The sequence below is a fragment of the Haliotis rufescens genome, unplaced genomic scaffold, assembly GCF_023055435.1.
Source record: "Haliotis rufescens isolate VD_foot unplaced genomic scaffold, xgHalRufe1.0.p SCAF_1, whole genome shotgun sequence".
Taxonomy (NCBI): domain Eukaryota; kingdom Metazoa; phylum Mollusca; class Gastropoda; order Lepetellida; family Haliotidae; genus Haliotis; species Haliotis rufescens.
Window position 1 is genome coordinate 26672592 of NW_025963779.1, and position 14376 is coordinate 26686967.

At 39.6% G+C, this 14376-nt stretch overlaps 1 protein-coding gene across 4 annotated transcripts in view; it reads left to right on the forward strand.

The window, feature by feature from the left end:
- LOC124131705 overlaps positions 1-14376 on the forward strand; it is a 109870-nt gene that overhangs the window by 67315 nt on the left and 28179 nt on the right. For all 4 annotated transcript variants that reach the window (XM_046495162.2, XM_046495159.2, XM_046495161.2 and 1 more), the window contains exons 3-13: positions 1351-1416; positions 3534-3619; positions 4615-4682; positions 5489-5673; positions 5947-5982; positions 6374-6499; positions 6697-6762; positions 7041-7280; positions 8844-8975; positions 10068-10307; positions 13859-14023. In XM_046495162.2, coding sequence (XP_046351118.2) covers positions 1351-1416; positions 3534-3619; positions 4615-4682; positions 5489-5673; positions 5947-5982; positions 6374-6499; positions 6697-6762; positions 7041-7280; positions 8844-8975; positions 10068-10307; positions 13859-14023 — 1410 coding nt within the window. The remainder of the gene's footprint in view (positions 1-1350; positions 1417-3533; positions 3620-4614; positions 4683-5488; positions 5674-5946; positions 5983-6373; positions 6500-6696; positions 6763-7040; positions 7281-8843; positions 8976-10067; positions 10308-13858; positions 14024-14376) is intronic.

Sequence of the window (14376 nt, forward strand, 5' to 3'; positions counted from 1 at the left end):
TGGGTGTTTTGGCTGAGTGTGTGGGTTGGTCTTTCGTTGTGTGAGTAATTGTGAGTGAATGAGTGAGTGGGTGGTTGGGTGAGTGAGTGAGTGGGTGGTTGAGTGAGTGAGTGAGTGCAGCATTATTCCAGCTATATTATGGCGACCTTTAAATAATTTAGCCTTGACCGCGCAAACCGGTGATTGATAACATGAGCTATGACCCACGCCACCTTGGCACGATCACGCAATGTAAGCGTATCCAAATTGTTTTGATCGATGCTTATGACATCATCCACTGGATTGTTTGGTCCAGATTCGATTATTTACAGACCGTCGTCTTATAGATGGAATATGTGTGCGGATATAGAGTGTGGCGTAAAACAAACAAGTAAACAACGGTCACAATTCCACTTGTAACGCACCCAAACTCTACACAACGTGTCCATGGCGCCAACAACAAACAAAAAAAAGAGATTTATGTGATTTTGAAGTAGAATTTGAAAAGTTGTGTCTTTGATTTGAAATGTGCCAAGGATTCAGCAAATCCCAAGTAGTGATACAGAGTATTGCACTTTGTGGTTGCTGGTACTCCGAAAGAGCGACATCACAAAGTTTTGAGTTTATGAGAGGGGACAACTGCCCTCCTCTGGTTGTTGGAACGGGGAGATGTTGTGGGAGTATACATCTGCAGGAGATTTGACAGGTATTTTTGGTGCAGAACCAGTTATGGACTGATACGCTAGGGACAATATCTTAAAGACTTGCTTGTAGAGGCAGTCAGTGTAGAGACATGAGCACTGGTGTTGTGTTCACGAAATGCAGGTGAAATTCACGAATTCATTATTAATTCAGGTGACAAAATGGGATGCTCGGTTCTGATAATTTTGCCATACATATATATCTTCCCCATGTCCTTTGTCATGATTATTACAGGACGTCGTGTTATAGTTTGAGTACTGCGGTGTAAAACAGCATTCAACCACTTAAGGCAATACGGAAAACATGGATTGTGGTCTTGCAAAATGCATCCATTTCTCCTGCGACATTGGCGATTCAGTATTCAGATCAACATGTATTACTCAAAAGAAGGTAACGCAGTTGACCATGGCGGAGTACTAGTTACTATATTCATTTGGAAAAAAACAGACGTTCTTTAACTTCTTTTTAGTAATATATATTATCTTTGCTGAAATTTGTACTGGATCTATGACTTGGAAGCTTCGTCTCCTTGGTTCGCCACGTATCACAGCGTTGAAAAACGTTGTTCCGATGATTTACTGGGCTTTGTTTCACTCTGTATTTAGTTGGTGAGTGACGTTTAAACATAACGTACTATGTTTGAAGTTTTTGTTTATTCTTTTTTTCCAGATTCATCGTCTTCATCAACATTGACAACATCATCTCCGTCCACATCATCGTCATCAACAACACCAGGTAGGGTAATAACAACATGCACGTTTATGTAGAACATTTTGCTTTTACTTTTAATCTCACTTTAAATTTTAGTCATTTTTCTATTTCCAATGTACACAGATCTGATTTCTTTTCAAATACACAACTATCTTAACAACATGGGGATGACGGTCTATGGAACTGAACGTTGTTGCGTGTACATGATATGTACTATAAGTATTGTGTAAATAGTACTATCATAAATAGTATCAGTACTATAATTATCGAGCCATGTTATGGTAATCATGTTTTCAGGAAACACTGCAAATTATCGCTAAGAACCAAATACACGTTCAACTCTTACTCCCTTGTAACAATACATAACACGTTATCTTTTACAAATGTTTATTTATCTGTATATTTATTCCTTTTTTTTAACTTTTTTTTGTATTTATTTATTTTATTTTATTTTTTACTTTATTTCATTTTATTTATTTATTATATTTTTTATTTTTTAATAATAATTATTTTTATTTCTTATAACAAATTAAGTGACTTGTATATATTTTAATGTAACACTTGGCAATATATTTTATTGACTGTATTTTTTATGCAATTTGTGTCTCAAAGGCCTGCACAACCAGGTGTTGTACACCACTTGTCTACCTCTTTTGATATTTGATGAACAACACGTGACACAAAATATTCTTCTTTTTCTTCATGATATATATTGCTCACTAATATTTATCAGAACAGTTTATCATAGCCTTATCTCTACAATCTAACAAACAGGATTTTCATTGGTCATGTAAGCATTATTATATTATCCATATAATTATCATGACGTCACAGCATGCCAGAATGACGTCGTATCTTACTTTTTAAGATCATTAAAAAAAGAGCCATGCCGCAAATAACCACTTACATTTTGAATATACAACGTCCAAAAATGTTATTGTTTGAAACCTCCGACTTAGTTTCTAAATTAAATGTGTCAGGGTCGCATAGTCATTAAGACTGTCACATCTCCCAGAGTTGACATAAAAGCCGGTTAGCGTTAATGGCGGTCGCTTAAATGATGACACAGATGACGCAGCTCCACCTACACCACCTACACAATCGGAGTATACCCCCCCCCCCCCCCCCCACCACCCCCCACCCCCCCCCACCCCCCCCCCCCCCCCCCCCAACACACACACACCACCCTGAAGTATGATTAACGTGTACGTCGATGACCGCCTTCCATTCCCTGACGCTCGCGCCCATTGTCTGTTTGTAAATTCATGTCCATCCAGCACGATCATGTCGCTGAGAGGTTAAAGAGCTTGCAATGGGTCGTCAATTAATGATAGTAACACCATGTGTGTCGGTTAGAGGGGGTGTAACGCGCGTATGTGTGAAACACCTCACTTAACGTGTTTCCTGTATGGAGCGTCAGATAGACAATGTGCTAACGATATTTCAAAGGTGAATCACGACGGCTGATGGTACGGTTTATTTGACCTTTGAAGACTGACCTTCATCTCAGCCAGACAATGTTTTGTCTCAGCATTGTACACCATTACTGCGCGTTGGGCGGTAATAATACATTAGCGATTTGTTCACTGGTAAAGGGCATATAGTCTTCACTATGAACAGCTGGTTCATATATTAATGCAGCATACTTGTACTAGAAAGTATCTATAAACGTAAAATCGACCTTGAATATGCGCGGTGAAATATCGCAATAAAATTTCGCCTCAAGTGTTTATTCAGAACAGATGAAGTCACCTCAGGTTATTGAAACATGTCTGTGTTTAACATATTCAGATATAATACCATACACCACAGAGTTTAGTATAACGTAGTACGTGTTATTCCCGCAGTATTATGCATGAATGTTTGATTCATTTCCTTTGGGGTTTTGGAATGTAATCTTCGCTACGTAGTAAATATACCTCACTTCATGGTAAACATATTAATTTATGCATACATTCTTAACTTAAGTGTATTGACAAAGGGATCGAGCATAAAGTATTCTTGGGGTTGGGAAGGGAATTTTTGTTTGTGACAATATATTGCAAGTCAGCAATTCCAAGACATCCATTTTTTTCTCTTAGGAACTAGATATTATTCTGTAGAGTCTATTTCTGATTATTTAACGCTGATTATGCTTCCAGTTCATATATCATACGATGGCAGTTTAACATTACAACACGAATGGAAGGGTACAGAAGAAGAGTTAAAAACAATTTTTTCAAGCGAGGTGAGCATTTATGTGACGTGTACAGTGTCACATTTTCATAGTTATTGTTAACCCATCAATAGGTATTCACTTGGGTATCCATGTTATTGTCGTACCAGTTATTGTTACACCGTCAATGGTATTGACTTGGGTATCCATGTTATTGTCGTACCAGTTATTGTTACACGGTCAGTGGTATTAAGTTTGGTATCCATGTTATTGTCGTACCAGTTATTGTTACACCGTCAGTGGTATTGACTTGGGTATCCATGTTATTGTCGTACCAGTTATTGTTACACGGTCAGTGGTATTAAGTTTGGTATCCATGTTATTGTCGTACCAGTTATTGTTACACCGTCAGTGGTATTGACTTGGGTATCCATGTTATTGTCGTACCAGTTATTGTTACACCGTCAGTGGTATTGACTTGGGGATCCATGTTATTGTCGTACCAGTTATTGTTACACCGTCAGTGGTATTGAAGCAGTATTCCCACACCAACGAACGGTTCTACATATTGTGCCGATGTTGTTATTGTGGAGTTAACGTAGATACAATCTTAAATTATGGGCAGATTAGGGATGGCGGTTGTCAACGGTGGCCATGTGGTCAAAGGTGTCGCAACTTGCTATGAAGAGTTGCGCCCCTTACCTGTGCCAGGATTCACTGGCCTTAGATTCGAATGTTTTTTGGCCTGTAAGCACCATACCTGTGCCCTTTGGTTTAACGACAGTGGTATATGCCGACAACCTGCGTCATTTCATCTTATTGTCATGAAGCGTTATTGTATCCAGCGCAACTTTTGAAAGGGTATACTATGTGGATATATTGTACTGATTTCTATATGCACAAACAGATAAAATACTATCCACCAGTGTTCATAATAAAAGTTCAGTAACAATCTAACGTTGTGACTTGCATATGGTCAAAGAACACAATGTTCTTCAATTCTTCGTCGACTCCAATCTCAATGTGATACACACAAATGAATCATGGCCAACTACGTTTTATTTCAGATGGATATCATAGTGGAAGACACACCTTTAGAAGAATCCTACTCTGGCTCCGATGTCCGGAGTTATAGGTAGGCTTAATATTGAACATGACCGCCTCCGTGGTCTTGTGGTAGAGCGTCCGCCCGGAGAGCGGAAGGTCCAGGGTTCGATCCCGGGCCGCGTCATACAAAAAGACGTTAAAAGATTGTACTTGTTGTTACCCTGTCTGGCGCTCGGCATTAAGGGGCTAAAACAAGGACTGGTCGGCTCGGAGTCAGTATACTGTGTCTGAGTGGGGTATTCATGTTAAACTGCGGTATGGTATCTCAGTGAGCTAGCACTATAAATCGGCATCAGTCCGGACTAGTACAACCAGCCACACACACACATACACGTGCATGCACGTCGCTATATAAGTGCAATAATCTTGGACGCGACGTTAAACCCAATTTCACCTCCCCTAATACTGAACATATGAAGTGTACGTAAGATCGGTTGTTACGTGTAACTTCCATAAAGTCCATTGTAGATCGCCACAACTTTCAAACTGACGTGTGACGCTCCTTTTCAATGTGTTTGGTTTTCAAAATGCCATTTCCAAATAGTGTATCCCAATGTGTACATCATATATACCTATCATAGAATGAATAAGAGACAGTTTGATTGACAGAAACCCTTGTAATCTCTATTTAAATTTACGGGGCGGTCGGGGAGCCTAGTGGTTAAAACGTTCGCTCGTCCCGCCGAAGACCCGGGTTCGATTCCCGAAATGGGTACAATGTGTGAAGCCCATTTCTGGTGTCCCCCGCCGTGATATTGCTGGAATATTGCTAAAAGCGGCGTACAATCAAATTCACTCACTCACTCTCTATTTAAATTTACATGTACTTTGCAGTGAGACAACCAGTCAGCTGGCGTTCACTCTGTTTTTCACATCGGGGCTACTGGACTTACCGGTGCCCACCCCAAGCCCGGGGGTAACGGACAGGCACGGGTCCTTCATCGAGACCCAGCTCAGGGAGTCTGGAGCCGGAAAGGACAGCTCCCTGGGGATAGATTCAAAAACTATAAATATTGTTGGTGAGAAACTTTAACGTTGAAGCACATTTACCTTAATTGAAATTTAGTAATCATTTATTTACTTTTCATTATTTAATTTGTGTGTTTGCCATATTTGTACACAATCTATTGTGGGGGATATAAAACATTGGAGGATTGTATTGTGGTTTTGTCATGTCAAAGCGAAAGTTACGATTCTGTTTTTTTTGTCAAAATGTAGGATCTTGCTCCCACAGTAAGATGTTTACAATACCAAATAATTATAAAAATTGTTGGGTTTTTTACATTTTGCAGAACACATTCCAAGTTCGTCATTATCATCAACAACAGGTAAGCAATTCGGAATTAAAATATATCTCGACTTCTCATGTGTACAATGGCTGCTATGGTTCTCGGGAGTACAATGGTTACTGGGGTTTTCAGGAGTACAATGATTACTTTGGTCTCAGAAGTACACTGGCTTAGTGATACAACGGCTACTGTCGCTCTCAGATGTACAATGATAACTGTTGTTATCAGGAGTACAATGGTTACTGTCGATACGACAGTTCCCCGTGTTACTACGATCAAGTGCACTTTGTCTTGGGATCGTCAATACAATTACAATGGGTTTTTTTGTGACTAGTGGGTTTGGAATGAAAAGTATAATCTTCAAAGATAAACGGAAGGTCTCCTAACCTAAATGTCATTTCGTAAGTCAGCATTTTATTGTTTCCGTCAGCTTCATCAACATCAGAGTCAACATCGCCATCAGAGTTAACATCAACATCAACGACATCATCATCATCATCATCAACATCATCAGTGACACCATCAACATCAACTCTATCTACAACAGCATATCCATGTGAGTATATTTGTTCTCGGAATGTAAGGGGCGTATTCCCCTTGTCGTACAGTATTCCTAACTGCAGGCATTACTTGTTCTCGTCGTTATATGCTGAAATAATGCCGATCATGACGTTAACGTTTAACTCCCTCACTCTATAATTGATGACCAGCTCTACTTTCATGAGCTATCAAGAATGTGATTTTTCTTTGTAGCTTCTTCAGTTACAACACAAACGACAACTTTACAGAGTGCTACTACAACTGTGCCTTTACCTCCAAGTAAGTTAAATCTTGATTAACAGCATATAAATATGTTAAATGAATGTACTAATTTTCACACTATAAACTACAAACTGCTTCTTTAAATTGATTTTGGGAAAAAGTTCTCCTCGTTGATCTGGAAAGCCAGTCTTCAACACGGTTTCTCCTGGGAACGCTTACATGAACGCAAAACTGTTCTTACATAACATAACTTCGTTAACCCGGAAATGACGGTATGTAATACAGATGGCAACGTTTAGATTTATCGTGTAAACGACATCTTCGTTATGTTCCAGCGCAATGCTCCCCTCTTGCCTTCGACCTCTGCCGCAGCGTCGGTTATAACGTCACCTACTTGCCCAACATGTGGGGGAGCACCACAGAAGACCAGGCCATCTCTCACTTCTACCAGATCGTCAACAGCACGCTGCAGTCAGAATGTTCCCCTCTCACGCTCTTCTACTTCTGTGGACTTTTCTTCCCTGAATGCAATATTTACCATCAATTTATCTACCCTTGCGTCGATGTGTGTGAGGGTGAGTAGTCATGATACCATCGTCATCATACGTTATTGCACGTTATTGAACGTTATTACACGTCATCATACGTTATTACACGTCATCATACGTTATTATACGTTATTACACGTCATCATACGTTTTTACACGTTATTGCACGTTATTACACGCCACCACACGTTATTGCACGTTATTGCACGTTATTACACGTCATCACGCGTTATTGAACGTGATCACAGTCTGCGACACGTTATCACGCGTTCTCAACACTTTACGAGACGTTATCAAACTTTACGACACGCCATGTCATATAACGACAGGTTATCACGATTTACAGCATACTATCAAACAGTATCTCATAGCAAGTCCTATTATCACACTTTACGACACATCTCTTATTACGACACGTTATCACAGTGTACAATATGTTATCACACCTTACAAAACAATATTGCGACTTTATAACACTTTACGACACATTATCTCTAAGTACGACATTTTATTACACTTTACAAAATCTAACGACATGTTATCACACTAAAAAAGAAACAGTGGTAAGAACTAAAACAGTTTTTAATGTTGATATCGCCTTTTATATGATCTCCTGTTGTATGATCTCCTGTTGTATGATCTCCTGTTCATTCTCCTTAATGAGGGTCGTGAAGGGGAAGGTCACAAGTCAGTAGTCAGTAATGAGGGTCGTGAAGGGGAAGGTCACAAGTTAGTAGTCAGTAATGAGGGTCCTGATGGGGGAGGCCACAAGTCAGTAATTTGGTCAGTAGTTGGTAGTCCTTGTTTTTTCGGTTTGGACAGAGAAACAAAACACGCTATTAGCGGAAAAGCTGTCAAGTTGAATATGAAATGCAAAATCATCTCTATGCCAGTGCGGATCTACAGTCTGCCTGTAGGGAAAACAGGTGGACAGCTGGTTCTGCTTTCCTTTCATTACTGCAATGCGTGTTTTGCAAATACCTGACTGGTTTTGTTATGTCATTGGTTCTAGCTTCATACGACTTGTGATATTTTAGCACAATTAGAATAAAGAGTCAAGTTTTAATTTACCCTGAGCTGTTTTGTATGGCCATTTTCAGTTAAAATCTTACTCATCTTACGTTTACCTTACCCCCATCTGGACCCTCCTTAATGAATCCAATTTCACGTATAATGATTATGTATATGAAGATAACCTAAAGCCATTGGTTAATGCAGTATGTTATTATGCAGTCGCTGCCATTTGTGCAGGATATTCCATGGTGTCTGACATTCATGTTGTTAAAAAGGGACTGGATTCGACGGATATGCCTCATTTTGCATATTACTCTGCAGTGTTTGGAATCCTTAAAAAGGACAAAGACAAATACAAACTCCCACTTAAACAATTAAGTCAATAGCTGTTCTTGTATACTATGGTCCCTTTTGTTTGTATTATCATTTTTAGAGATAAACATCATTTATAATGTCGTTCACTTGGTACGAAAAATTATTAATCGATGTGAGTAAATTAAAATTTTACGGTCAAAAACTCGGCCCAGCGTATATTCATGCTCGTGTGATCAGTTCCACTTATATACATTATTTCAGCCGTCAACCGAAATTGCATTGAGGAAAACACCCTCCGCATCAACTGCAGCTTCTACAACACCTCTCTGCCGTGTCTGTCGCCGCCGTCCCCACCCACAACGACAGTAGCACCCGTCAGCTCCACCCCACCTAGTGAGTTTTAACACTCCTATAAATCTCACAGTAGGTTCGGCTTATCGCCACTAACATGGACACATGTGTTTCTCCTCCTTACGCTGCTCAAAGGCGAAAATAACTGTCTTCATAGCAATCATCAGACAACTGAATGTTGTCGTTGTTGTTGGTCTTGTTGTTGTTGCTGCTGCTGTTGTTTGAGCAAGGTACAAATTAAGACAATATGGTATTCATTTTCACATCCATTGTTATATAGTGGACATACATGTTATAACTTATCAATTGCATACCACTTTTTCGTTGGTGTTTCAACGTCAATAGATTTACACGAAAATAAACAAATACTGAAAAAGAGACGTCACCTCAGATATTCTTTCCTCTTCAAAATTTTCAGCATGAGTTTAAAATATGTTCAGGAAAACGCACTTGTTAAAAATTCAAGTACAACGTATAATCTTGGTCGGAATTTTAATCGCAACCAAGCTGAGGACAAAATATCTCATATCCAATGATCCGTGATTTTTTCACATATAAGGCAGTGACTTCCGCGAGCTGCATATATTATCCCGAGACAGGGTCAAAGGTTGCAGGTTTGATGCACAACACGGTGCGCCTATTGTCCTGGGCCGGATGAAGCGTTCTCGTTGTAGACAGGAGTGTTTACTCAATACTAATATTAATAAAATATTAATAAGGACAAGGACGACAACAACTATTTACCACCTGACCGGTTTATAAACACTCTTGGTGTTTGTAAATATTATATGAAAATATTGATGATCTCGGTTTCTTGGGTAAACATTAAAATTTCGAAGTAATTGGACACTAAAGAGGTATGATTAATGCCGCGATGCCCTATCAGGACCACTCCTGTCCTTGAGCGTCATATGCGGCAGTAAAACTTTGTTAAAAGAGCAACAGGATTTCTACAAAGAGAGACAAGCCCTAAGGCGGAGGTATTTAACTTCATATATAAGATCGTCATGTCATTCTCAACGACTCATCTCAGGATTTCAAGTCGCGTAATGACCAACGCACTGCCCTTCCTCCAGATCATGAACTTCATGAAGCTGGTGCTGGGGTATCATGATAACTCCATCATTTTTTCAGACTCTTGTACAGCTTTAACTTTGGACACTTGTAGAAACGTGGGCTACAACAGGACCTTTCTTCCCAATATTATGCTACATGGATCTATCAGCGATGCTGTTGATGGGTTCCACATGCTACCGGAAACAGTCCTACACTCCAACTGTTCAGAGTTGGTGACGTTCTATCTATGTGGATTATACTTCCCTGAATGCAGCGAGGATGGAAAACCGTTATACCCTTGCAAGTCTTTGTGTGAAGGTATTGAATATCGACATGTATTGTACTTATTTATTTATTGTTTTGTTTAGAATGTTGATATTAACATATGACACTATAAAGATGCTATTATATGACGACTGAGACCATAAAATAATTGTATTATTGTATGGTCTCTGATGACCTATCAATAATTAATATTAAAAAAAAACACTTTAAAATCCATCAAATGTATTATTTCTGTAGTTGAAAGTGATGTCTGGTCCCAAATATACTTCAGAGCTATATGTTGTAATTTTTAGATATTAATTTCAAAATTAAAATTTGTATATAACCGATACTAAGTATTTAAATTAGCTGGTAGCATGTTTAATGTAGAAGTGTTTGATCATCTCTTTAAATTTCAATCACAAACGTATCAAAGGGAGAACATTGCTCTCTCTCTTTTGACAATGTTTGTTAAGCACAGGTGTGAAATACAATGTGACAAACAGCGTCAGGGGAACATACCTAGACTTGCCAATCATTCAACATGAGCAATATTTTTAAGCTCGTTCAACCAATATTTTATCTGAGCTAAATAATCATACTTGAATGTGAAAAAGTGAAAGAAACATATATCATCCACCTTCAGCTTTGAACATTGTATTGTGCCATTTGTGTGTGTCCGAGTTCTTAGACAGTACCCTTTTGTTAGTAGGAGTTTAATATTTAAAACAGATAATTGAGCGTTTATTATGGTTAACGTAGTATTCAAATAATGACGACTGAGTGTGTTTGGTTTGACGCCGCTTAAAGTAGTTCGTTCACATCGCGGGATGTCAGCTCATTCCAAAGTGATACAAATGTTAGGGTAACTACCAGCGTGTGTAAGGTGCTGACAAACCAAGAAACATTATCGGGGCGAATCTGGGGTTCGAGCCTACAAACAATTATTCTTGGCACAGCTGTGATGAAACTGAAAACAGTTAGCAGGCCTCAAAGTTTAAATTTTTACATAGTAGCCGTTTGGCTACAAGTATATTTGTCCAGAAGCCAGTGGTAAAATCAAGAAGTCAAGCCAATAGTGTAGGTCGCCAAAAACATTTGAAATCATCTTTCATCAAATAACTATTTCAATATGTACAAGTCATAGCACTAGTCTTGGAATTGTATATTAATGGAAACTGTACTTGATTTTTGTTACTTGTGACTCCAACGTGACGAACAATGATGCAATTTATGTTACAAGATTATATTTGTATATCCTTGCTTATCCAATGAGCATTGTCAACTAAAATGATGTACTAATTACATTAATATTTCTGTATTTCTGTTCATTGTCGACTTTAGGAGGAATTATTTGCGAGTACAATTATGTTTTCCAAGATCAGCTGTTATATATTTTTGTGTCTACAGATGTGTAGCAATAGAATTTAGTCGCCACAAGATTTTTTTCAAGGTAGTTATTTGGCTACCTCGGAATTTTAGACGGGAGACAAACTGAAATTTAGGTCGAATTGGCTACCGTTTTAGTCGTAACTTTGAGGCCTGGAGTTACAGTAAGTTACAGCGCTTTAGACTGCTGTGCCAGATAACGGTTGCTGTTAGACATAGCGACCGTGTAAATAAAGGGTCTATTTACATACCAATGATTCGATTATCCGAAACTGTGTTGTTTGAAACGACAGGGCCCGGTTTAAGAAGGTTTAGTTGTATTTGTTGTATTCATCTATATGTAAGAGTGTAAATATTGATGCACCCGTTTCATCATATCTTAGTGTGAACAATCTGTATCACATGTGTATATTCTGCACGGTAGTCATATCCTCCACATCGTTATTGTTAAAAGTGCAATATTCTTCCTACAGTGAGTGAGTTTTGTTTTACGTTTCTTTTAGCAATATTCCAGCAATATCACTGCGGGGAACACCAGAAATGGGATTCATACATTGTAACAATGGCGGGAATCGAACCCGGGTCTTCGGCGTGACGAGCGAACGCTTTAACCACTAGGCTACCCGAGCGCCTTTATACATACATACATACATACATACATACATACATACATACATACATACATACATACATACATACATACATACATACATACATACATTCAAACATACATACATAGGGGAGGTCGGGTAGCCTAGTGGTTAAAGCGTTCGCTCGTCACGTCGAAGACCCGGGTTCGATTCCCGACATGGGTACAATGTGTGAAGCCCATTTCTGGTGTCCCCCGCCGTGATATTGCTGGAATATTGCTAAAAGCGGCGTAAAACCATACTCACACTCACATACATACATACATACATACATACATACATACATACATACATACATACATACATACATACATACATTCAAACATACATACATTCAAACATACATACATAGGGGAGGTCGGGTAGCCTAGTGGTTAAAGCGTTCGCTCGTCACGTCGAAGACCCGGGTTCGATTCCCGACATGGGTACAATGTGTGAAGCCCATTTCTGGTGTCCCCCGCCGTGATATTGCTGGAATATTGCTAAAAGCGGCGTAAAACCATACTCACACTCACATACATACATACATACATACATACATACATACATACATACATACATACATACATACATTCAAACATACATACATACATAGGGGCGGTCGGGTAGCCTAGTGGTTAAAGCGTTCGCTCGTCACGCCGAAGACCCGGGTTCGATTCCCGACATGGGTACAATGTGTGAAGCCCATTTCTGGTGTCCCCCGCCGTGATATTGCTGGAATATTGCTAAAAGCGGCGTAAAACCATACTCACACTCACATACATACATACATACATACATACATACATACATACATACATACATTCAAACATACATACATACATAGGGGCGGTCGGGTAGCCTAGTGGTTAAAGCGTTCGCTCGTCACGCCGAAGACCCGGGTTCGATTCCCGACATGGGTACAATGTGTGAAGCCCATTTCTGGTGTCCCCCGCCGTGATATTGCTGGAATATTGCTAAAAGCGGCGTAAAACCATACTCACACTCACATACATACATACATACATACATACATACATACATACATTCAAACATACATACATACATAGGGGCGGTCGGGTAGCCTAGTGGTTAAAGCGTTCGCTCGTCACGCCGAAGACCCGGGTTCGATTCCCGACATGGGTACAATGTGTGAAGCCCATTTCTGGTGTCCCCCGCCGTGATATTGCTGGAATATTGCTAAAAGCGGCGTAAAACCATACTCACACTCACATACATACATACATACATACATACATACATTCAAACATACATACATACATAGGGGCGGTCGGGTAGCCTAGTGGTTAAAGCGTTCGCTCGTCACGCCGAAGACCCGGGTTCGATTCCCGACATGGGTACAATGTGTGAAGCCCATTTCTGGTGTCCCCCGCCGTGATATTGCTGGAATATTGCTAAAAGCGGCGTAAAACCATACTCACACTCACATACATACATACATACATACATACATACATACATGTCACTTGTGCCTAATCCATCACATTTTTCGCCATACAATATTCGCTACGGAGCGATGTACAGTGTGCAGCTGTCATATGACCCTGTTCGTCTCCCTGTTGGTAGAGCTTGCTGCAACCTGTGGGTCCTCCGTTACCATGCTTGGTTGTGACTTCCATAACAATTACAACAGCTGCATGGCTGCACCACCAACACCAACAACACCGACAACGACTACTTCCACTACAACTGTAACTACGACTACTACTGTCTCAACTCCTACAACGCCAGGTAAGAACGCCACCGTTATCTGGAACATAACAACTACGGGAAGGCTTTCTCGGTGACACAGTTCCATCTATCTTTCATGTTCAATAAATAATGCTTGTAATAATATTGCCAGCTCTCCGTAATTTAGCAGCTTCTTATGCAGACAAGTTGTCGGATTATTGAGATTGAGAAGCAACCCACTTGACACAGCTCCTAATTCAATCTAAGACAGCTCGCCTCGCACAACACAAGCGATAGAAAAAAATGTAAAGAGTTGCCCTTCACGTGTTTACATTTGGCAAAAGTTAAATTATGACCATGAACACAATTTCACAAACCTGAACAATGAGACCGTTAAGTAGGATACCCGTGCA